This window comes from Crocodylus siamensis, chromosome 14 (assembly GCF_052110815.1).
Source record: "Crocodylus siamensis isolate JL-2025a chromosome 14, ASM5211081v1, whole genome shotgun sequence".
NCBI lineage: Eukaryota > Metazoa > Chordata > Crocodylia > Crocodylidae > Crocodylus > Crocodylus siamensis.
In genome coordinates this window covers 13,028,935-13,051,471 of record NC_143408.1, presented here as the reverse complement: position 1 = coordinate 13,051,471, position 22,537 = coordinate 13,028,935, and the positions used below count along the sequence as shown (strand labels likewise).

The 22,537-nt window shown below is 45.3% G+C and overlaps 1 protein-coding gene across 13 annotated transcripts in view; it reads left to right on the top strand.

Moving 5' to 3' along the window:
- The window catches only part of FEZ1 (fasciculation and elongation protein zeta 1), a 194,317-nt gene extending 172,909 nt beyond the window's left edge, over positions 1 to 21,408 (top strand). For all 13 annotated transcript variants that reach the window (XR_016439097.1, XR_016439093.1, XR_016439096.1 and 10 more), the window contains 2 exons: positions 6,690 to 6,755; positions 21,239 to 21,408. Coding sequence is in view for 7 of the 13 variants with exons in the window: in XM_090026795.1 (XP_089882921.1) it covers positions 6,690 to 6,755; positions 21,239 to 21,255 (83 nt within the window). In the remaining 6 variants the exon portion in view is untranslated. The remainder of the gene's footprint in view (positions 1 to 6,689; positions 6,756 to 21,238) is intronic.
- The last annotated feature ends 1,129 nt before the right edge of the window (positions 21,409 to 22,537 follow it).

The window sequence follows — 22,537 nt, the reverse complement described above, 5'->3', positions numbered from 1 at the left end:
ACTAAGCTATTTAATCTGTTTCTCTCAGCCTGTGTTGTGAATCAAGCGTGAAGCTCAGAATGTGAAAAGTTTGAGAATGTAAGAAAGAATAGAGAAAATTTTCAACCACACAGACACTCATGTTTATTCAGTAGCATCTGTGGAGGTAGAGAGGGGAAAGAATATAGCACAAATATCCACTGTGGCTGCATCTACACAAGACATTGACTGTGCAGTAGTGTCACATGGCAGAAATGGTAATGCAACACTACTCTGCAGTAGTCCCAGGCTACTGTACAGTCAACATCACAAAACACCATTTGTTGGTGTTACTGTGCAGTCATTTATTACTTGTTTATACAAGTGATGCAAAAAATTGCGGTTTGTTTCTTGGAGGCTCGCAAAGAATCTCAGACACACAGTCATTAGATGGCAGAAAAGGTGTATTTGCAAATAGGGTCAGAGCAGAGTCAAAAACTCAGATTACTCTGAACCCACCAAGGAATTTTTGCAGGCTGTATTTATCTTTTTCCTCCTGGGCACGTGCGCAGAAACAGGAACTCTTACAGCTCATTTCCGTTTCATACAAACATACGTGTGGTTACATCACTACATCCATCGCATGTACATTATAATTAACTACTTAAGTATGCAGGGCGGAGAGGTAAATATGCATCAGCTAATTGAGCATGCTCAGAGACTATTATAGGTCACCAAGAGTTTAACACCCCCCCCTTTCAAGGACACAGTCAGTTGAATTCCAGCTTCTGTAATCTGCATGAGAAAGGCTAGGGAGAAGCTGGGGGAGAGTCTGTGATTTAGTATAAGAAGAGCTGTGGCAAGGCTGGCCAAGGAAAAAAGTCCTTGGCAGTGTTTCTTTCTTATCAGGTGCAAGATGCAAGCTGTGCATTTCTAACAATACTCCATTTCTAACACAAGTACTAAAGAACTGTACAGTAATGACTGTGCAGTCAGTGTCTCACGTAGATGTGGCCTGTGTGTATGTACACACAGTATCAAACGCACAACTCCTAGCAAGCAAATTAGGGAATCATCATGTTTACAAATAAACCTCTCACTATAAAGCAGAGCTCAAAACAGAAGCTCAAAGCAGCTCTCACACTCTCCAGCTCCTCTACTTAAATCACCTCCTTTCAGCTTCTAGAAACAAATGGAGTTCTCAGAAAAGGGGGCCTTCCAGCACCATCCAGAAGACAAGGTACAATGAGCCATGCCACACGCCATTAACTCTCCCCAGAAGAACAAAAACCTATCCAAAAAATACTTTCAACAGGAAATATAAAAACATAGAATACAACTACATAGTCATTATAGTTGGCAATGTCCATCAGTTAGAAAAAAGGTAGACGAAGGAGTTCTTAAGAACTTTCTGTGTGGGAAATAATTGCTATTACCATGATCCTCCCAAACTGGGGACAGAGTATAGCAGTAGTATGAAAGAGATATATATATATATATAAAAACTTATCTTACTGATGGCAGATCGAACAATAGAACAATAACTTCTTATTAAAAGTCTCTTCTTACAGACCAGATAGGTGTGAGGGACTGATGGGACCTTCAAAGGTGGGACCCTGTTCTAACACTAATTTGTCAGAGATTTAGGGCACCTATACATGCAATAGACCTCTGCTCTGATGTGCTAATTAATTAGTATGCATTGGAAAAGACTCAATCAAGTCTGCTGGTGCATGCTAATTACCATGCTGCAGCAGCCTCTGCATCATGTGTATTTAAAATCCTCATGTTTCAAAAAGGTGATGGGGTTGCCTAAACTAAAGCTCATTGAATGAGCTTTAGTTAAAGCACCCCACCACCATTTTGGAGTGTGAGACACTAAATACATACTGTTGGCACTTTAATTAGACCAGCTCTTAGAGCTGGTCTAATTAAAGCGCCTCCCCCACTCCACCCCAGAACACGTGTATAGATGCCCAAATAGGAGGAGGAAACAACCGACAAGGAAGGAGCTCATGGCCAACTTTGTTCTAAGAGGAAGGACAGAGGTAGTGGAGACACTGTGTGAGTAATCTCTGCTTGCCAAGGGTGTCTGGGAGACATGCAGAGTGTTGGAATCTTAAACCAAGAAAAACAATCAGGGCTCCATGATTACAAAAGAAGTGGCTATGCAGGCTGTCTGTAATGAGCCAAGGCCCAGCTGGGTCAGATCCAGTCAAGGGCTCCAGATGGAGATAATCAGGGAATCAAGCTGAGTCATCTCTCAGGAACAAGATCCTAGCCCCGCTGGTCTATGTAAGTTGGAACCAGACAGCAAAAAGCTGTTTGGACAACAGACTGTTTTGCTGTGCCTCTTGACTGCTTGGAACTCCTCACCCTGACTCCATGATCTGAGCTTCTCACTTGGATCCTGACTTGGATCAGCTGCTGGATCCTGGCCTGGAACAACTGCTTGCCCTTACCATGACCTCAGGTTATCCTCATTTTGCTATCCTAGACTATGGATGACACCCAGCTGTGACATTGGCTTCCACTCCAGTAAACCCCTGACCTAGCATGATCCACTTGGACTGACTGCTTCCACCCTGGTCAAGCTTTACACTGTCCAAGTCATCAAACAAGGGTGAAGAAGAAGGAGAGGCAGAGTTGGCAAGCAATGGACTGCCATAAAAGACCCTTCAAAGAGTCTCTGGGGCACCACTGCTTCTTACTGGGAAAGTCAGCAAACACACAGCCTCATGACACCTCCACAGAGACACCAGGGTTTGGGTATATGCACTTTGACTTCTTCCCCAGCACAACTCTTTCTTCCTGGTTTACAAGCTTACCTTCTTCATATTGTTTATATCAATAACAGCCACTTTCATATCCCAACCAATGTCCCTATATATTACACAAGTGAATGCCAACCTACCTTATAAGGCCAGGGGGTACCCTCTATGTTATATTTGTCCAAGGCCTTCATAAATAAATGCTCCAGCCACAAGCATGCGAAAGTATCACCAGACTAGCAGGCACAGAATGTATTGTAGTTTTAAAGTAAATGTATAAATGCATTGCATTGGCAGATTCAACAGAAAGTGATTTTAGATTCACACATGCAGATTTAACGTATCCATATATCTCACCTCTCACCCCCTCACACACACCCATTTTGAAATCATGTAACTGAGAATGATGTAAATAGGCCCATGTAAAGTGGCTTGTATTTGCTTCGGATTTAGATTGGAATTCGGCCGATTCATAGTTGCTAGGGTCAGAAGGGACCTGAGCAGATCATCTAGTCCGACCCCCTGCCATGGCAGGAAAGAGTACTGGGGTCAAACAACCCCAGCAAGGTGTATATCTAGATTTGGGGAACAGTGATTTGATTTGGTGATTTGGAGATCTGTTGCCAGGCGCATCCCCCCCAGCCTAGCAATGGATGTCCCGCCCACCCCAGCTCCCAGCTCTTTGGGAAAAAAGTCCCGACTCAGCAGGTGCTGACAGGTGGAGGGGGCGACCCCTGCTGCCCCCCACTGCCCCATGCTGCATGGGGGGCTCTGCAAAAGCTTCCTGTTCTCCAAGCCCCACCATGGGTGCCCCTCCTGGGCCAGCATGGGGCAGTGGGGGGAAGCAGGGATGGCCCCCACTCCCAGAAGCACCCAGTGAGTACCAGAACTTTTCTTTAAAGGGCTGGGAGCTGGGGTGGCTGGGGCAGCCATGCGGTGCTGGGGGAGCAGGGGGTTAAAGGGGCTGAGGGGATGGGAGGATCGGGGGGGCTTGAAGAGGTCCCCCCATGGTCCCCTCCCCCACCCCTAGTACTTAGCAGCCCAGAGTCATCTGCATCTCTCTGCTGCAGCCACTAGGGACTGCCCAAATCATCAAAGGTCTCTGAATCTTTGCTGAAGTCCATTTTTCAACAGCCCCTGCCCATGTTGCTGCAGCTGGTTTCCATGGAGTGGTGGAGTCATGATAGCATGGGGCCAAGGTTTCCATGGAGACCAGCTTCAGCAGTGCTGGCAGAGTATGTAGCTGGGAAGGGAACTGCTCTGGACGTGGGATCTTACAGCAGTGATAGTATGATCCAGAGAGGGGGCAAAACAGTGGTGAGATCTTACAGTGGTCCCAGAAGGTGGCCCGGGTCCCTCAGAAGGCATCCAGCCACTGTTCATTGTCCCAAGTCTGTTGGACAATGTGCAGCTGCCAATGCTTGCTGGCATGGTGGCCTCAGAGGTGTCAGTGATGGAGACCCAAAAGGGTGATGTGGAGACCCTCATCAGTGTCCTTGGTAGCAGCAGCTTTGTGGCGGTTGTGGCAGCCCTGGGATGGTGTGCTGTGGGCATGTAGGCAGTCCCTGGTTGTGGGGAAGCTGGGTGGGGTGAGCCAGCCATGGGACAGGTGACGGTCAGCATGGCAGGCTAGCAGGGTGATCATAGTGGCTAGTAGAATCCCAGGATGCTGGTTGTTACTGCCAGGGCCAGGGGCTAGGGCAGCTGTAGCATGCAGAGGCAGAGTTGGCATGGAGAAATCTGCCACATGCTGCCTCTGTGCTTGCCACACTGCTCCTAAGCAAAGAAAAGGCTGCCTAAAGATAAGGAAGTGGGGCTGGCTTTTAAAGGGGGCTGCCAGGTGCTAGCAGCTGCAGGTAGAGCCTGGAGCTCCTCCTGGTAGCCACAGGGGCACATTGCCTGGGGGGCAAATTTTCTCCCTGATCCCTGCACCTACCCAAAAAACCTTAGTGGGCACATTTACACATGACACTATATCAGTGTTTCTCAATCTTTTTCAGTCCAATGAACATTTACATTAATAAAAAATTTCCATGGCACACCAGTTAAGGCATTCCCCATCCTTACACCTATTGTAACTCATTATAGCTTATTGCCATGGCAAAATTCCACAGCACATCTGTTCATTTCTGATGGCAAACTTTTGTGCCACAACACTGGTTGGGAAACACCGCACTATGTCATGGTAGCAACGCACTACAGTGATATAGTATCGATGAGCACAAGCTGTGATGCTGCAGCTATGTCACCATAGCAATACACTCCTTCACTGTAGCATGTCACTTCAATGATGCAATGACTAAAAAAAACCATGCGCCACTAGCACCGCACAGTATAGACTGTTATTGTGCCAAAAGTCAGTACTAAATGACAGCTCAGTAACAATGGTGCATAGGGCCACGTGCAGTAGCTTACTGCTCAGTAAATGTAATCTAGAGTAAATGCATGTGTAGAAGTGGCCAGTGCATATCAACTGCATGGCCTTGCCAGCAGTTAATTTCCCATGCGTAACTGGCCAAAGACTGGTGACAGCTTGGGTTGGCTTTCTAGATGAAAATCACAACCCATTTCTTCACAGATAAAGGAGTCCTCATATTTCTAGTCTTTCTCCAGAACTCCAGGTTTACCTCTAGGGTCAGTGGTCTTTCTTATTGAAACTCAGATGTCAATCGTCCCATGTCTGGAGCACTATCCTGTTGCATATGTCCCTTTTCTAGCACCTGCTATTCCTAAAGCATATTTTTGCCCAAGCAATGGCATGGTTTGCACAACATCCTCATCCTCCCCAAACTCAGCACCAGAAAATAGCATTGCTGAAAGATCCAGTGTGCATGTCCTTAGAGGCTGTTTCACAATTTTTCATCTCTCCTGTCCATGGAAAAGTAACACCAAGAAAAACATTCAAGCAGATAACATTGACAAAGTGCTGTCACAATTGCTGTACCAAAGTACTAAGGACCAAAACAAGACCACAATGCTTAGAGAAGACTATTCTTCTTATTCTTCATTCCATGGATTTTCTAAGGATGTTATATCAAGAGAAACCTCATCTTTTTTTTTTTTGAACAGGCAACTAACCAACATAAACAATGAACATGGAGGACCAGACTGTTTGGACTCAAAACCCCCAAAGCACACAGCAGTAATTATCCCAGAAGGTACTGGGAAAGGATAGCCACAAGTCATATTGAGATACTTGCTCATCTGATGTCTCCAGGCAGGACATAGTAATAGCCACAACCTGCTCCAGAGTATCTAGACAACATGTGGTTGCATATCCACTACAAATCCAGAGTAAATTTTCTCCAGAGTACACACCACAGTAAATTTCTGTGGAGTAAGCATGTTCTTCCACTACTAGAGACAAGATAAACACTGGCCATCTCATATTCCTGTATTATTCTTTGTTTTCCTTGTAGATTTACCTTACGCTAATTACACTGAGAAAACTAATAAGATCTCTGTTGAACATAAGCTGTTGGCAGAACATTGCAAATTATTCCTTCTTGGGCCTCAAGGGACAGTGCTACCACCCAATCTATTGTTCAGTATCTTAAGTATCTTAAGTTTGTTTTTTTTAAATAGGCACTTCATGTACGATAACATGGTAGTAGATTTGGGAAACAACTCAGAGCTTCTGCGAGTTGCTTCATGCTTACTCCACAAATTCCTCAACTGTTAATACAGTTTCACAATATGTTTGTATAGTTTCACAGCACAAGGGCTCATTCACATACACGTGTACATAGACACACACACACACACACACACACACACCTGGAGGACATGAGTAGCCCTTATTAATTTAAAAGGAAATTACTTGTGCCCTGTGGCGAGACAGTAGGGTCTCATTGCTCTGTTTCCTGGCCCTGGCTGAGAGTAAGTTGTTGGCATGTAACTGAAGCCATGAACTGCATTTACCTTTCAAGGGTCATTCATTATTGTTTTCTTTCTTTGCAGTTCTTTTTGCAATGAAGGAGGATAACGAAAAGGTCCCTACATTGCTAACGGATTACATTTTAAAAGGTAAAAAAATATATAACTAAATAATTAAAACAGTAAATTACAGCAATTATGCAGGAGCCTTGTATTGTGCACAGCAGGGAACACAGTGTTGCTGCATGGAGCAGGCCTTGGCTCACACCATAAGTCTTTCCTTTTGTAAGTTCTCTCATATTACAAAGCAACTGAGAAAGAAAGAAATTATTTCCAAATGCTTTACATTGTTAGTTTAATTGCTCAGGCATGTACTTTTTAAATATTTTATGAGTATTTAATAGAAATAATTATCATGTTCAACAATTAAATTTTAACTGAGTTATTTTGTACTGTTTTACTTTGAAATATGTTTAATTGCCATGAATTAAAAGAAATTACTCGATAGCCCACTTAAATAAAAACATGTTTAAGTAGTTCCCTTCTTTACTGTTCAATACATATTACTGCAAATGAATTGACAGAATATACATTGCAAAATCATTGTAGGGAAGAGTCCTGTTTTAGTTTAGGCAGACAAGGTTCTTTGGGTAAATCTGATATATTAAACTAGACCAACTCAAATAGTTGGAAAAATTCTTCTTAGCAAGCTTTCAGGTATAAATATCTTTCATCAGGCTGAGGAAGCATCTGCAGTTGGTGTGTGCTCTTCCTGGATAGAGTGAATAGTAAAGAGGCCAGAGGCTGTTGTGCATGCAGGAAAGGCAGTCAGTGAAGATGTAAATTGAGGAGTCAGTGGGAGAGAGACAGGCTGGGGGTGGGGAGGGGAATGAATGTAGCTTGTAAATAATGGAGACGTACCTGGGGAGTCAGCTGTTGGGCATGTTATAATGTGTCATAAATCCAAAGTCTATATTTAGTCCATTATTTTACATATTTCATCCCCCGCACCATAAGTGAGAAGTGAGCTAGGATCAAGTGACCCCAGCAAGACATAAATCCAGCTGTTATGATTTTTTTGTATCCACGAGGTTGATGAAGTGAAGTTCATTGGCTCATCTGTGAAAGTGTTTTGTAAATTCCCTTTGAGGATTAGAACTGAGTGATTGGAGAGAGAGTGGTTTTCTTGTGAGAAATGTGCCCTTGCAGGTAATAGGGTATTCTAGTCTTTAATCAATTACCAGTGTGCATTCATTCTGGTGCACAGTTGTTGTTTGGTCCCTCCTACATATTTTCCATCAGGGCATTTGGTGCATGGGATGAGATATATTACATTTCAGGAGGTGCAGCTATATTATCCAGGAAAGCTGATGACCTTGTTGTGGGTAGTAGTAACTGTGGGGGTGGTGGAGATATGTTGGCATGCTTTACATTTCTTGTCATGGCGTGGTCTGGCTCCATTCAGGGTGTTTGGAGCTATAGGAAGTTTGCTTCTGGTGATGAGGCTAGCAAGGTTTGGTGCGGGTTTGAAGGCTAGGATAGGTGGTTCATAGATTCATAGACTGTAGAGTTGGAAGAGACCACAGGCTCATCGTGTCCAAGCCCCTTGCCCCTGGCAGAAAAGAGGGCTGAGGTCAGATGACCCCAGCCAGGTATCTATCAAGCCTCCTCTTGAAGACCTCCAAGTTGGGTGACAAAACCACCTCTTTTGGATGCCCATTCCAGATTCTGGCCACCCTTACTGTAAAAAATTTCTTCCTGAGTCTAACCTGAATCTGCTCTGCACTAGTTTGCACCCATTATTCCTAGTTACTCCTAGGGGTGCTCTGGTAAATAGTGCATCTCCAATTCCCTGTTGTCCCCTCTTGATAAACTCAGAGGCGGGTACAAGGTCTCCCCTCAGACATCTTGTGTGAAAGCTGAAGAGATCCAGATCCCTCAACCTCCCCTCGTAGGGTCTTTCATGGAGGCCACTAATCATGTGAGTGGCCCTCCTCTGAACCCTCTCCAGAATCTCCATGTCCCTCTTGAAGTGCGGTGCCCAAAACTGGACACAGTACTCCAACTGCAGCCTGACCAATGCCGCATAGAGGGGGAGCATCACCTCCCTTGATCTGTTGGTCATGCATCTGCTAATGCACCATAAGATGTGATTGGCCTTGTTGATGGCTTCATTACACTGTTGGCTCATGTTCATCTTGGAGTCAACTATGACTCCAAGATCCCTCTCAGCCTCTGAGCTGCTGAGGAGGTCATCTTCCAACCTATAGGTGTGCTGGGGATTCCTCCTCCCTAGGTGGAGCACCTTGCATTTATCTTTGTTGAATTGCGTCCTATTTTGTTCTGCCCGTTTACCCTACCTGTCCAGATCAGCCTGTATCTGCTCCCTGCCCTCCAGTGCATTAACTTTGCCCCATAACTTGGTATCATCTGTGAACTTGAAGAGGATGCTCTCCACACCCTCATCCAAATCACTGATGAAAATATTAAATAACACATGTCCAAGGACTGAACCCTGTGGGACCCCACTGCCCACCTCCTTCCAGGCAGAGAACGACCCATCCACCACCACTCTCTGAGTGCGGTCCCTAACCCAATTGGCCATCCACGTGACTGTGTAAGCATCCACTCCACAGCCTGCTAGCTTCCCTATGAGAATAGGATGGGAAACTAGTGTTGAAGACCTTCTTAAAGTCCAGGTAGATGACATCAGCCTCAACTCCTGTGTCAAGGCAGTGTGTGACCTGGTCATAAAAGGCTATACGTTTTGTCAGGCAGGATCTACCTGTGATGAACCCATGCTGGTTTCCTTTCAGCATTATTTCCCCTGCTGGACCTTCACATATATGCTTTTTGATGATTTTTTCCAGTATTTTCCCAAGGATAGAGGTAAGACTGATTGGCCTAAAAAGTTACCTGGCTCATCCCTTCTCTCCTTCTTAAAAATGGGCACCATACTGGCCCTTTTCCAATCATCAGGGACCTGGCCAGAGCACCATGGGATGTCAAATAGCCATGACAGTGGCTCAGCTATGACACTGGCCAATTCCTTCAGCACTCTGTGAAGAGAGACAAGAGCCCCAGAGAAGTAAAATGGCCCTACCTGTATTGGAAAGAACTCCATAGGGCTTCTTCTTCATGCGGTGTTTCAGGAGGGGAGGGGGAGTCAGCTGGAACTCCAGGATAAAAGGAGATGTGGGGCAGGCAAAAGAGTGACACAGGAAACTGGAAGAGACTGACTCAAGCAGATGTCAGGGAGAGCTGGAGGCTCTGAGGAAGCAAGGGAGGCCAGGCTTAAGGGAAGCTACTCTGTGGAGGGAGCTGCCAGAGGAGAGAACCCTGAGGGAAATGCCCGGAGAGAAACAAACTGTCACGAGGCAGTTAGAAGGTACCGTAAAGACCCTAATAGCAGGACTGAAGAAAAAGTGTACTGCAAAGTTGGGACTATAAGGGCCAGTGTGTTTTTTTGTTCTCCTTTTTGTTAGGGTGAGAGGAAAGTCACCCCGGATAGTGCATTTACAACTATCAGGACAATAAGCCAGGAAAAAGACTGGCTAGGATTACTGGCAGGTCTGTGCCAGGTGCCACCCAGGTGAGGTACAACCGGGCCCATCAGGGATACTGAGTGGCCAGACCTAGAGACCCAAGGAGCACTTTTTTACTGCTCAAAGGCAGATTGCAGAGACAACTGAATTACTACCCGGGTGGAACGGGTGATGGTGTAGGGGTTGGTGGAGCCCTCACTACACTAAGACAAATTGCAAGAGCCAAAGCGTCAAGACCCACACGCATTCTATTTTCTCCCATAACAAGTCGTGGCAGGCAAGATTGTGGCTATGTGGGAGGGGCCATCAAGACATCGCGGTGGACTTTGTCTTGTTAGCTGAGGTGCTAAAGTTGTCTTGGTATAGAAGATAGAGTCAGAAAGAAAGAAGAGTTAAAAAAGTCGCTCAGACAAGTGATGAGCTCCAGAGATTGACAACACCTAGACTGAAAGAGACAAGCCTCTACCACAGACAGGGGCGGGACTTTTGGGGTGAAAGCCCACTGTTGGACACACCCATGGATGGAGGTCATCTGCGCTGGCTGACTTGTACCCATACAGACCCTCCAAGTGCTCCTTAACTAAGTCAGCACTATCCTCTTGCAGTCTGGTGCCTTTTGGACATCTATGCTCAAGGTGGGGGAATTGTCTTGGTCAGGATTTAGGAATATTGAAGCAAAGAACTCATTGAAGAGCTCCACCTTTTTCCTTGCATCAACTACCAACTGTCCTGATTTGTCCTGCAGGGCTCTATGTTACTCTGCACCTTCCTTTTGCTCGCTATGTATCTATAGAAGGACTTTTTATTGTCCTAACTATTGTAGCCAGCTTAAGCTCCAGCCTTGCCTTGGCCTGCCTAACTGATTCCCTACAATAGCACACCAGGGGAGTGTATTCCTCCTTGGTGGCTGCCCCCTGCTTCCACTGCCTGTAAATTACTTTCTTTGCCCCCAGTCTTTTCTGGAGTTCTCTGTTGAGCCAAGGGGGCATTTTTATCCCCTTACTCCCTTTCCTACATAAGGGGATAGACTCCATTTGTGCCCCAAGGATCACGCCCTTGAGAAACCTCCACTCTCCTGCACCCCCATTTGCTCAATGCTCTTGAGTTCTGCCACCTCACTAACTAGCCTTCTAAGTTTCCTAAAGTTGGCCCTTCTGAAGTCTAACACCTCACTGGATATTTTTACCACCCTTCACTGGATAGTGACCAAGTGATGGTCACTATCTCCCAGGTTACTGTGTATTTGCAGGTTCCCCATGAGATCATCCCCTGTTGCTAAAACCAGGTTGCTAAGACCAGGTTCTGAGAAGATCTCTTTAAGAATTGGGTTTTCTTCTAGTATGGGTTGAAATTGTTTGAGGATTTTCCTTATAGGTTAAAGGGAGGGGTAATATGTCATTAGCAGTGGTGGGCAATTCGTGGGGGTTTTCCTTCTGTACTGAAGCGACTCTTCACATGGTATCCAGGTAGCTCTTTCAAACACACAATCTGTCTTTCTGGAGGAGTGTTCATGTTGAGTGAAAGCCTTTTTGAGATTTGTGAGGTGGTAATCCCAGATGTTTTCCTCCATGCAAATTTGGTAGTATCTGAGGACTTGGCTATATATTACAGCTTTTTTGGTCTGTTTAGGGTGATTGCTGCAACTTCAAGCCATTGTTCTGCATCCCCCTCTTTGCAGCAAGAAAGAAAAGGCACTTTCCCTCTTCTTTCTGGCAGCCCTTCAAATATTTGAAAACTACTATCATGTATTAAGTGCCTTTTCCTCTAGCTGAACAGGTCTAGCTCCTGCAGCCTCTCTTCATATGACTTGCTGTCAAGGCCCTTGATCATATTTTTTGCTCACCTCTGGAACTTTTGCTCACCTTTTCTACATCTGTTTTAAAATGTGGAGCCCAGAACTTCACACAGTACTTCTGATAAGGACTAAACAGTGGTTGGATTAAGGCAGGTTCTGGGAGCCAATTAAAATAAAATTAGGAATTAATTCCAGTTCATGCATGTTGCATGTCACTAGAGGTAGGGGTTTTGCCTTTCACCCCCTTCCAATTTCAGAATACCATGCAGCATCAAGGAAGTAGTAAGGGTGGGATGTACAGGAGGCAGAGCCCCATGAAGAGCCTCCTTTGATAGGCCAAAGCTATCACCCAGCAGAACTAACTCCCCAGTAGATTTAAAAATCATGGCAGGTGAGAGAGGAACAGCTAAGAGTGCCTTGGTGATAGCATGATTCCTTTCAGCCTGTCATCACTCAGCAGAAGATCTTCAGCCCAGAGGGGACCCAGGCCCTATTGCACCTACTCGTGACACCTTTCATCTGCAAACTTGCTCAATAAGATTTCTATGCCAGCCTCCAAATTATTAAAAAAACATGTTGAACAGCATTAGTCCCAGGACATGCCCCTGTAAGACTCCAGTGAAAACCTCCTGCCATTCTGGATAATTAATAATTATCCTTTGCTTGTATCTGTTGAGCCAGTTATCTATCCATCTTGTAGTACTTTTATCCAGCCCATATTTCTCCATTTTGTTAATGAGAAAGTCATGTGGGACCTTGTCAAAAGCCCTGCTGTAGTCCAGATACACTATATCCACAGCATTATCGTCATCCACCCAAGTAGTTACAGTCTCTAAGAAGTAGATCAGATTTGTTTGACACAATTTATTTTTCATCAATCCCTGCTGGCTGCTTGTAATCAGCCTTTCCTCTTCCAGATGCTTGCAAATGGCCTTCCTTAGGATATGTGCCAGTAATTTCCCAGGTATTCAAGTGAAGCTAACCTGTCTGTAGTTTCCTGGGTCCTCCTCCTTACCTTTTTTACATTGACCCTAGTCTAATCCTCTTGTACCTAGCCCATCTTCCATGACTTCAAGAAGATAATTTCCAAGAATTCTGAGATCTCTTCTGCCTGTTCATCCAAGGCCTTGGGATGAAGTTCATCCAGCCCTGGTGACTTGAAGTCATTTAGAGTCAACAAAGCTTTTTGATAGTCTCTTTTGTGATCTCCTTCCTCATCTTGCCCCTTTTCTTATCCAGATAATCCCTATTAGGTGTCTGGCCATAGCTTAATTTTTTTTTGTGAAGACTGAGGCAAGTAGTTGTTGAGTAGCTCTGCCTTATTTGCATCTTCAGTTAGGAATTCCTCTTGGCTTATTAACACTGCTTCCTTCACCCTTCTTTGGCAGGTGCAGCTTGTTTTTTATCTTTGCCTTCATGATTTTGTTCATGTAGATTATTTCTATTTCGTGGTATGCTTCCTTGGTGACCTGATCATTCTTCCATTGCCTGTATGCTTTCCTTTTGGATTTGAGTCATTTTAGAAGCTCCTTGTACAGCCACATAGTTCTCTTACCATTCTTCTTGTACTTCCACTGTGTTGGGACAGTTTCTTGTTGGGTTTCCAATACTATTCCCCTTAGAAGCTCCCAGCCCTCCAGGGCACCTTTCTCCTTCAATCTGTTCTCCCATGACACCATGCCTATTAGCTCCTTGAGTCTGATGAAATCTTCCATTTTTAAATCTAGCATCCCAATTTTGTTAACTTCATGCTTTCCCTGTCTCAGGATCTGGAATTCTGTCATATCATGATGGCTTCCACCGTAGTTTCCCATCACCGTCACCTCCTCCACCAATTCTTCCCCATTCATTAGGACATGATCCAAGATTGATGATCCCCTAGTTACATCCTCTAATTTCTGGAACATTAAGTTGTCCTCCATACTAGTTAGGAATTAGTTTGACATTTTATGTTAGGCTGCATTGTTCTTCCAGCAGATGATGAAGTCTCCCATCAGTATCATTACAAAGCTTTTGAATAGATTTGTCACCTGCTTAAAGAGTCCCTCCCTCATCCACCTCCTCTTCCTAATTAGGTGACCTGTAATTAATCCCCACTGTATTGGTGCCACATCTTTTACTTCTCATCTTTACACACATGTATTCTGCTCTGCTGTCTTTTTCCTCCTGAACCAGAGAACAAGAAGGTTTTTTGACATACAAAGCAACACCACCATCTTTTCTCCAAATCCTGTCCTTCCAAACAGAATGTACCCTCAATGTTGTGCACCCACCTAGTATAGGTGCTCTCTAGCAGCCCATGCCCAAGTGAGGGCTTGGGGTGTGTCCCTGAGACTTGGGGTTTTGGGCTGTGTTCAGCCCCAAGGGAGGCCCTAACACTTTCCTGCCACAACTTGATCTTCCATTCAGTAGTGAAACTCTCCTTTGCAGTAACTTGTGGACTGGGCGCTGCCCCTTGCGGGTTTTCTTGAGGCTCCACCTCCCCTACACCCCAGCCAGCCTTCAGGATGACCAGGTGATGGGTTACTGACTTGTCTCCTTGATGTTCGCTCCTGCTCTTCTCTCCTCTTGCCCGTCCCTCAGTGTCTGTCTTCACTCCAGGTATCTATGGGGTATGGGATCAGCCCTGTCTCAACCTCTGCCTTGGCCCTGTCTCCGAGCTGTCAGGTTCAGCAAAGTGGTCTCCTCGCTTCTTCTTGACCCTTCAGGTCAGTTGGGGTGCCTCCCCAGGTTGGGCTCTGAGTGCTCTACAAGGCTCCAATAGCAACCAATAAAAGAAAGGAAAAAAAGCAGAAGAGAAACAGCAGGGGTTCAGGCTACAGCCCACCCCTCTCACAGGTCTGGCATCTGTGGTCATCAGGACCCCTCAACACTATCCTCCTTGACCTGGCTGTCCAGCCAAGCTGTGCATTTATCCTTTTAAGAGCACCAGGACCCTTCTGGTGGGCCCCACTCTGGAATCTCACAGCTCTCCTTCTCTGGTGATCCTATAGTCCAGGGGACAGCCTCTCCCCCTGCCTCTGGATTTGCTTCCCTCCTCTTCATTTCTCCGCCGCTGGCTTTTTAATTTGCTGGGCAGTGGTTTTTGATGATGTCATCTGCCGGCGTTGCTCCCAGCCTCAGATAAAAGTGGCTGATGAACCACGCCAGCAGCTCTTCTCAGTGCAGCACAAGCAAGCCCCCTCTTTATGTTTTTTGGTTTTCTTTTCCTGGGATCTTATCCCAGGCTCAGGTCCTGCCATGGGAGGGGTTCCCAGGACCTTAGTCTATGTCCCCCTGGGACATTGACATTCCAGTCATAAGAGCTGTCCCACCAGTTTCAGTGATGTCTTGCTTATTCCCCATACTTCTCACATTTGTATATGTGCATCATATGTATTCTGTATTTTATCCTCATTGCTTTCTTTTTGCACCAATTATTGCAGTCCTGTAGTTCTCTGGCCTTTTTCTAGAATTGAATTGTTTCTTTGGACCTTATCTCTCTGGACCATGTGCTCTGTTGCTGGAGAGTTTTGATCACCAACCCCCATGGAACCTAGTTTAAAGCCTCCTTCATAGGTTGGTTAGACAACACCCAAACATACTCTTCCCTGTTCTCATCAGACAGATCCCATCTTTGGATAGCTGTCCTCCTCCCAAAAACATCTACCGATTATCTAAGAAGTTGTAGTCTTCATGTTGACACCACCACTATCATGCCCTCCTGAAACATCTCTTTTCTAAGCTGAAAAGTCCTAATTTCTTTAGTTTTTCTTCATATGGAAACCCCTCTACACCCAGTCATCTTTGTTGTCCTTCTTTGCACTTTTTCTAGTTCTTCTATATCCTTCTTAAGGTGTGGGGATTAAAATTTCACAGTATTCAAGGTGTGGATGCACGATAGGTTTATAGAGGCATAATTACTTTTTGTTTTATTTACACTTCCCCCCTCTTAATAATTCCAGAATTTTATTTGCTTTTATGACTTCAGCTAAATACTGAGCTGATATTTTTAGTAAAATATCCACACTGACTCCAAGATATTATCCCTGTGTGGTAACAATTCATGTAGAACCCAACATCATGTCTGAATTTTTGGGTTATTTTTCCCCATGTACATCACTTTACTCATCATGCATCACTTTATTCATCCATGTTGAATTTTATTTGCCATGTTGTTGCCCATTCACTAATTTTGTGAGATTCTTATGTAAGTCTTCACAGCCCCCCCTTGGTCTTTACCATGCTGGGTAATTATGGATCATGTGAAAAATTGGCCACTTCACTTCTGGTCAGGCAGAATGCAGAAGCAGAAGGCAAGCTATTTTGGATAGTCAGGTGATCAAGACAGTTGAGGGAGAGGCTCAGTTAGGAAGCTGAAGGACCGGGAAGAGCACAGAGTCAGAGGGCAAGCTGGATCGGGTATCTGAAAGATCAGGTAGAGAACCAGTAGACACAAGGCATGAGGAACAGCAAGGCAGTCTGGGTAAAGGTTGATCCCTGTTGCCCAGACACTTCTTCTGGGTTAGAAGCTTATATATGGGAGGTAGTGAAGGGTCAGCTGACCCTGGCCAACCACTCCAGGTGTGGTTGGATGACTAGGCCTAGATGAAGGTTTTCAGCCACCTGTGTCCATCCAGAATGATCAGCTGGGGAGGTGGTAGACGGGGATGAGCAGCTCATCTGGGTAGTTTAATGTTCTAGATTCAAGGCAATATCTGGACAAGATGTCCCATATGTCATACAGGAACTTTTTGTCCCTTGTTTAAATATGTGGCATATTAAGCTGGGATTCATGCTTTAAAAGGACCCAGGACTCCATGACTAGAGAGCCTCTCTCCAATTGGAAGGTCTCATCAAGATAGGCAGTCCACATGGTGTATATATCTGTGCTGAATACATACCACATATGTATACCACATATGCAGTCCAGCTGCATTCTTTAAATAACACATATGCAGTCCAGCTGCATTCATGGTTTTAAAAAAGTCTTAAAGCACTGGGACCTTAAAAAATTGGGTGTAGAGCACAACTGCACATGTGATTTTAATAAGTCCTGGCATTTTCAGGACTTTAAAAACCGTGTGCTCAGCACAGCTTCAAGTACAGTTTTTAGATGTGCTGATGCACCAGGACCTTAAAAAAAAGCATGTAGCTCAGCTGCATGTATGGTTTTAGAAGTTCAGGCATACTGGGACCATGAAACTGGGGAGAGGGTCCCTTATCCCAGGGTCCTGGTGCACAAAACCATGGCTTTGCAACTGCCAGGTGGAGGGAGTCAATTGACTCCCTCTGAATGCCACTTGAAAATCTGCACCCTGGGGTCCCTGCACTGATACTCCCACAGTTGGGATCTAATCCTCAAACCCAGTAATCACCCCTCCTGCCATGCACATGTAGCATGGTAAGAGGTGCACTTGTTGGGGTTAGGGATAAGATCCCCTTGCACCATTAAATGAACATCTGCCAGCACCCCGAGAAATCATGGCTGTCACCAAAGTAACTGCATATGTAAATGTTAACTTCCATTTGATTTCATTTAGATACAGATTAGCACAAGGAAACACTGATTACAGAATAAGAGTCTAACATTATGGTGCAGTTGAGAAGTGTATCCAGTCACAGCCTTCCCTCAAATTACAGAATTATGAATTGTTTCCCTTGAGTTTCTGTACAGAATGTCTGTCCTTCCAACTTTTCTTCCTTGTCTGTCAGGAAAAAGATGCTGACTGAGGCTGAAGAGTGATAACGTGGCATGAGAGGTGGTCATTCCTTCATGTTGTTCCTCAGTTACATGGTTTTCTATTGGTCTAATAAAGGGGCTTATTATTTATTAGTGAATTTTCAAAAGCTGGCCAAAAGTTTCTAAAGTAATCTTTTTTAACATAGTAGGGGTGAGGGGAAGGGGGTAGCAGGAAAAACAGCTACTATAGTACCTTTCATATTATAGTGTAAAAATAGCTATAAACTGGCAATAGATCTGACTGTGGATACAAACATAGAGGACCCAAACCTGTAGAACACAGCTGCAGACATCTGTATTTATGCAGCTCATGGACTGAGGAAGGCAGTGAGCCCCAGAGACATGGAGACTGAATGAAAAACACCATACTGGACAAACACAAAAGTGAAAGTGAAACATAAGGAATACAGAGGAACTTGATTTTATATTAATAGGTGTAGTTTAATGTGAGGGTTTGAAGTGATGATATTGGGGAATTACTGAATAAGAGGAACTGGGAACAGGATGGAACATTAATTCCAGGAATGATTCATGTCAAGAGTGGGACTAGACTGTGTGCCTAAAATTGGAGAGTAGGAATGGTTGATTAAGATCAGGGTGGGAAATCTGAGATCTGATTAATGGGGCTGGCATAAGGAAGGAAGGTGAATGGGGCTGGTATTGGGAAGAACCAGAACTGGGGCAGGGAAGGATTGGATGTAAAAGGCAAAAGTAGTCAAGCTTGGTGGAAAAGGTAAGTAGTGTGCATTCATTATTTGCACATTCCTGTCTAGACTTAGAATGGCATATAAGATTCTAGCCTCACCTCTTCTGTCTCCTTGATTCTTGAGCAATCTATAGGCTAGTCAAAACTTCAGCTGCTGGTAATGGACAATTCACCAGCTGGGGACACATCTGTGGTCATGACTCTTCCCTACCTCTTCCCTACCTCTCCCTACTCACTATGCTATCATTGCAGAGAAAAGGATATGGCTATGAATCCCTGTGTCTCTGGTGATTATTTAACATTAGGGGAACTCCCACCTGGGAGCAAACAGTCTACAGGCAACCCCCGCTTAACGCGGTTTCGGTTAGCACTATTTTGCTGTAGAGCTCATTTAAAATTGATACCTGATTTCACTGAGCACTCAGCCAGTTTCACTAAAGCACTCAGTGGAATTAGCGATTTTTGGCGGGAAGGAGGGGATAAGCAGCCATGGTGGTGGCAGCAAGTGCAGTGAGTAGCAGTGAGTAGGGGGGTGAGCTTGGTGGGGTAGGGAGAAGCCAGGCGTGGCTGGTGAACTCAGACTGTTGGGGTGGTGGAGCATCCCACAGGAATGGGGGGGGGGTTTGCAGTTGGCCGGGAGTCGGGTGGGGTTTGCAGCCTGCTAGACATATCGTGGGGAGGCTGCAAACCCGCTTCCCTCCTCCTGGCCAGCTGCAAACCGCTCCTGGCTGGCTGCAAACATCCACACCACTCCTGTGGGACATTCCACCATCCCAACAGTCTGAGTTCACCAGCTGAAGCAGCAGCAGTGGCAAAGAGTGTGGGGCTTACGCTGCTGCCCAGGGCCAAGGCTAGCAGGGGCCTGCACCCAGGGTGGGGTGCCAGGAGTACTGGGCCCGGGGCCAGGGCATACAGGGGCCCACGCCCAGAGTGGGGCAGCAGGAGTGCCAGTGCCCAGGCTGGTACATGGGGCTGGAGTGGCTAGCAAGCAGGCGGGTGGGTGGGGAGAGGTGGCAGCGGTAAGAAGCAGTGTGAGGGCGCCACGGGCATCAGTGCAGGGCCTATGTCAGTGCCAGGGGCTGGGGCCGGCAGGGGCCCAGGGTGGAGCAGCAGGAGTGCAGCTGGGCTGGCATGTGGGACTGCAGCGGCAAGCAGGCTTGAGGAGAGGCGGCGGTGAAGGGAGAAGCAGTGATGAGAAACAGCGGTAACCAATTATCTATATTTGCATTCATTCCTATGGGCAAATGGGTTTTGCTTACTGTGGTTCCACTTAATGTTTTTTCTGGAACCAATTAAGAGCATTAAGCAGGGGTTGCTTGTGGGTTGCTTGTATTGGTAAAATGCCCCATATGTAGAGAGACAGGTATCATTTTTACTCCATTCCAAGAAGAGATTTTTTATCCATTTAACACGGTGGGGGGGTTGTCTTAGAATTTTGTACAAGGGTGGTGGCTCAGGCTTCAGTCCCTACCCGGGGTCTAGCCACAGCCATAGCTGCTGCTTTTCTCCCACTCTGACTCCTCTGAACCCTGCTATCTCCCCACTACAATCTCTTTCCCCTATCCCCCCTCTCACACACACAGCCTCTGATCCCCTGTCTGGCCCTCTCTTTTCCCCCTTACCTTTGCTCCACTGTGGCAGGCTTTGTGCACACTACAGCCTGGGGTACTGAGCACAGCTCCAGCCTGGCTCTGTAGCAGTGGTGCACATCCTGCACCACATGGGCGACTGGTGCCACCTTAATCAGGGTGGGCATGTGCCCCCCCAGCGACCAGTCTGTGCGCGGGGGGGTCTCCCTGTGGCAAATTTTGCTGACCGGGAGAGTGGGTCCCCCTGCAGCCAATCCCGCTGACTGGGAAGTGACTGCAGCACTCCCAGAGCTGGCCATGGCACTTCATCCAGAACTCCAACTCCCCAGCCGGCACTTGCAGGGAGCGTGGCCTGTCAGGAGATGCACCAGTGCTCTCAGGGGGTGCATGTGCACCCCCATGCACCCCTTGTGTGTTGCCACTACTGCTAGGGAGGTTGGGCTGAGGCCATTTTTAATGCCCCAAGCTAGAACAGTGACACAGCCTGCTTTTATGGAACAAATGTAAGAAGGGGTGGAGTGGAGGAAGGAGGGAGCAGAGGCTGGAGGAAAAATGGAGGATCCCAGAAGCTATGAGGGGGAAGGCAGGGGCAGTGGAGGTGGGAGGCAGGCATAAGCTGAGGCCAAGCTGCTTAACCTCCCTATACCACATGCATTCCCACTGCCTATCCCCCTTCAGCAGTGGTGGGGAATTAATTAATGACCCTCAAAAAATTGAATTCTATACATAGAAAATTATAATAAAATTCAGGGCCATATTCGATTCAAGTAAACAAGTTAGTTTGTTTGAAATTAGTAGAGAACCAGCACAACACTCTGTTCTGTGGGTTTTATTGCAACTTGAATGGTGTATAAAGCCCATGCTGGTCTCCTGCACACAATCAATTTTACAACATTTGTACTGTCAGTAGTGCTATTCAGGGAGTGGAACAAACCAAAGAGTCTCTTCTATAACATATTGATGCACCTGCTCTGAGCAACTGTACTAGGAACTGTGGTAAAAATTAACAATATAGCTTTTTATCTGGAACAGGAGGGCTAGGCGGGGATGCAGTGCAACTATATAATTCCCACAATTATTCTGTGAATAGATTGAACTATTGCAAAGTCAGTGCGTGGTAGTAATGTTGCTCTGTAGAAGTTGCTCAGTAGTTCTGTAAAAATGGTGGCCTTGTTTGCCAGTGTTCTCAGATTCTGCACTACTCTGAGATTAAATACTTTCCATGACTCATGGTAAAGTAGCCATGTCCTTAACTATCTTGTTTCCTCTGTTCTAGTACTCTGCCCTACCTAATCTACCTGTGGAACTGCAACTCTACAAGAAACAAGGCCAGAATCATTCCATCACAGGGACTGCATGATTCAACGTAAACTCTAACACATGTATTTTAAAATGTATAGCATTAACCACAATTAAACATGAGCAAAAAATGTTCCTTTGCTGTCAGCTTCTAGTCTGAGTATTCATTAAATGCATGAGTGAAGACAGGTACTGCTAATTTTTCTCTTTGCTTCTTACCATAGTGAAGAGACAGTACTTCACCATGCACTATGTATTCTCTTGGTTCAGCTTCCTGAAACACTTCATACTATGACACTAATTTTGAAATATTGAAAATAAACTTGCATTTAATTAAAAATTGTCATAGTTCTTGGAAGAGCAGTTGTCTATTCTAACTCTGAATTCAGATCTTGATATCTGGATTGTGTAGCCTTTGAAACAGACAAATAAATCTAAACTTTGGGAAAGAAAATTCTGAATATTCCTTGGCTGAAAGCGGTTCTTGTGAGCAAGGAAGTTGTTTTACAATATGCTAACCACACAATGAGGTAATTCTCAGGAGAACTGGCAATTGTATATATACTAATATATAGAACTAGAAAAAATAGTATCTAAAGAATGTTCCAGAACAACTCACTACCCTTGGTTGCCTGTCCATCTAGACTTATGTCAGATACACCATTGGTAAAGCCTTTAACTTGTTATTGATTCTCTGCTGTGAATTTGTATTAACTAACTCATCTGGCTTGAAGTCCATAGCATCTACCAGATATTACTCAGAGTAATTATGTAGCAGGAATAGCAATCTTCAGAGGATCCTTATAATTGAACCTAACACTATTTGATAAATGCAAAAATCCTCACATTTGCTTTTGCCAATGAATGTTTTCCCATTTTCTCACTTGGTCTACACAGAGATAAGAATTCATATAAATGGAGTCACATTTTTTATCATAGCTTAGCCACTTCTTTCAACTCAAAGGGTTAGATTCGTAAAAGTTTAGTCACCAAGCTTCATGCAGGCATTCACTTTGTCCTGGGGGAGTCTCTTCTGTCTTAGGAGAAACCATGAGTGTACAGATGTTCAGGCTGTTTCTTCTAGAGTAAAAATGGCCACTCCAAGTAAAAATAACCTGGGGAAAACTGGATTAAATCACTCCCTGGAGAGTTTCTCTTAGGAGAGTGAATGTCTGTACATGCTCTGGGTTCTTTCAGAAGAAAGCATGTTCCTCTAGGATCACCTCACCCCACTTTCCAGTGAGATAGTGTGTTGCTCACTGGACTCTGGTGGTTC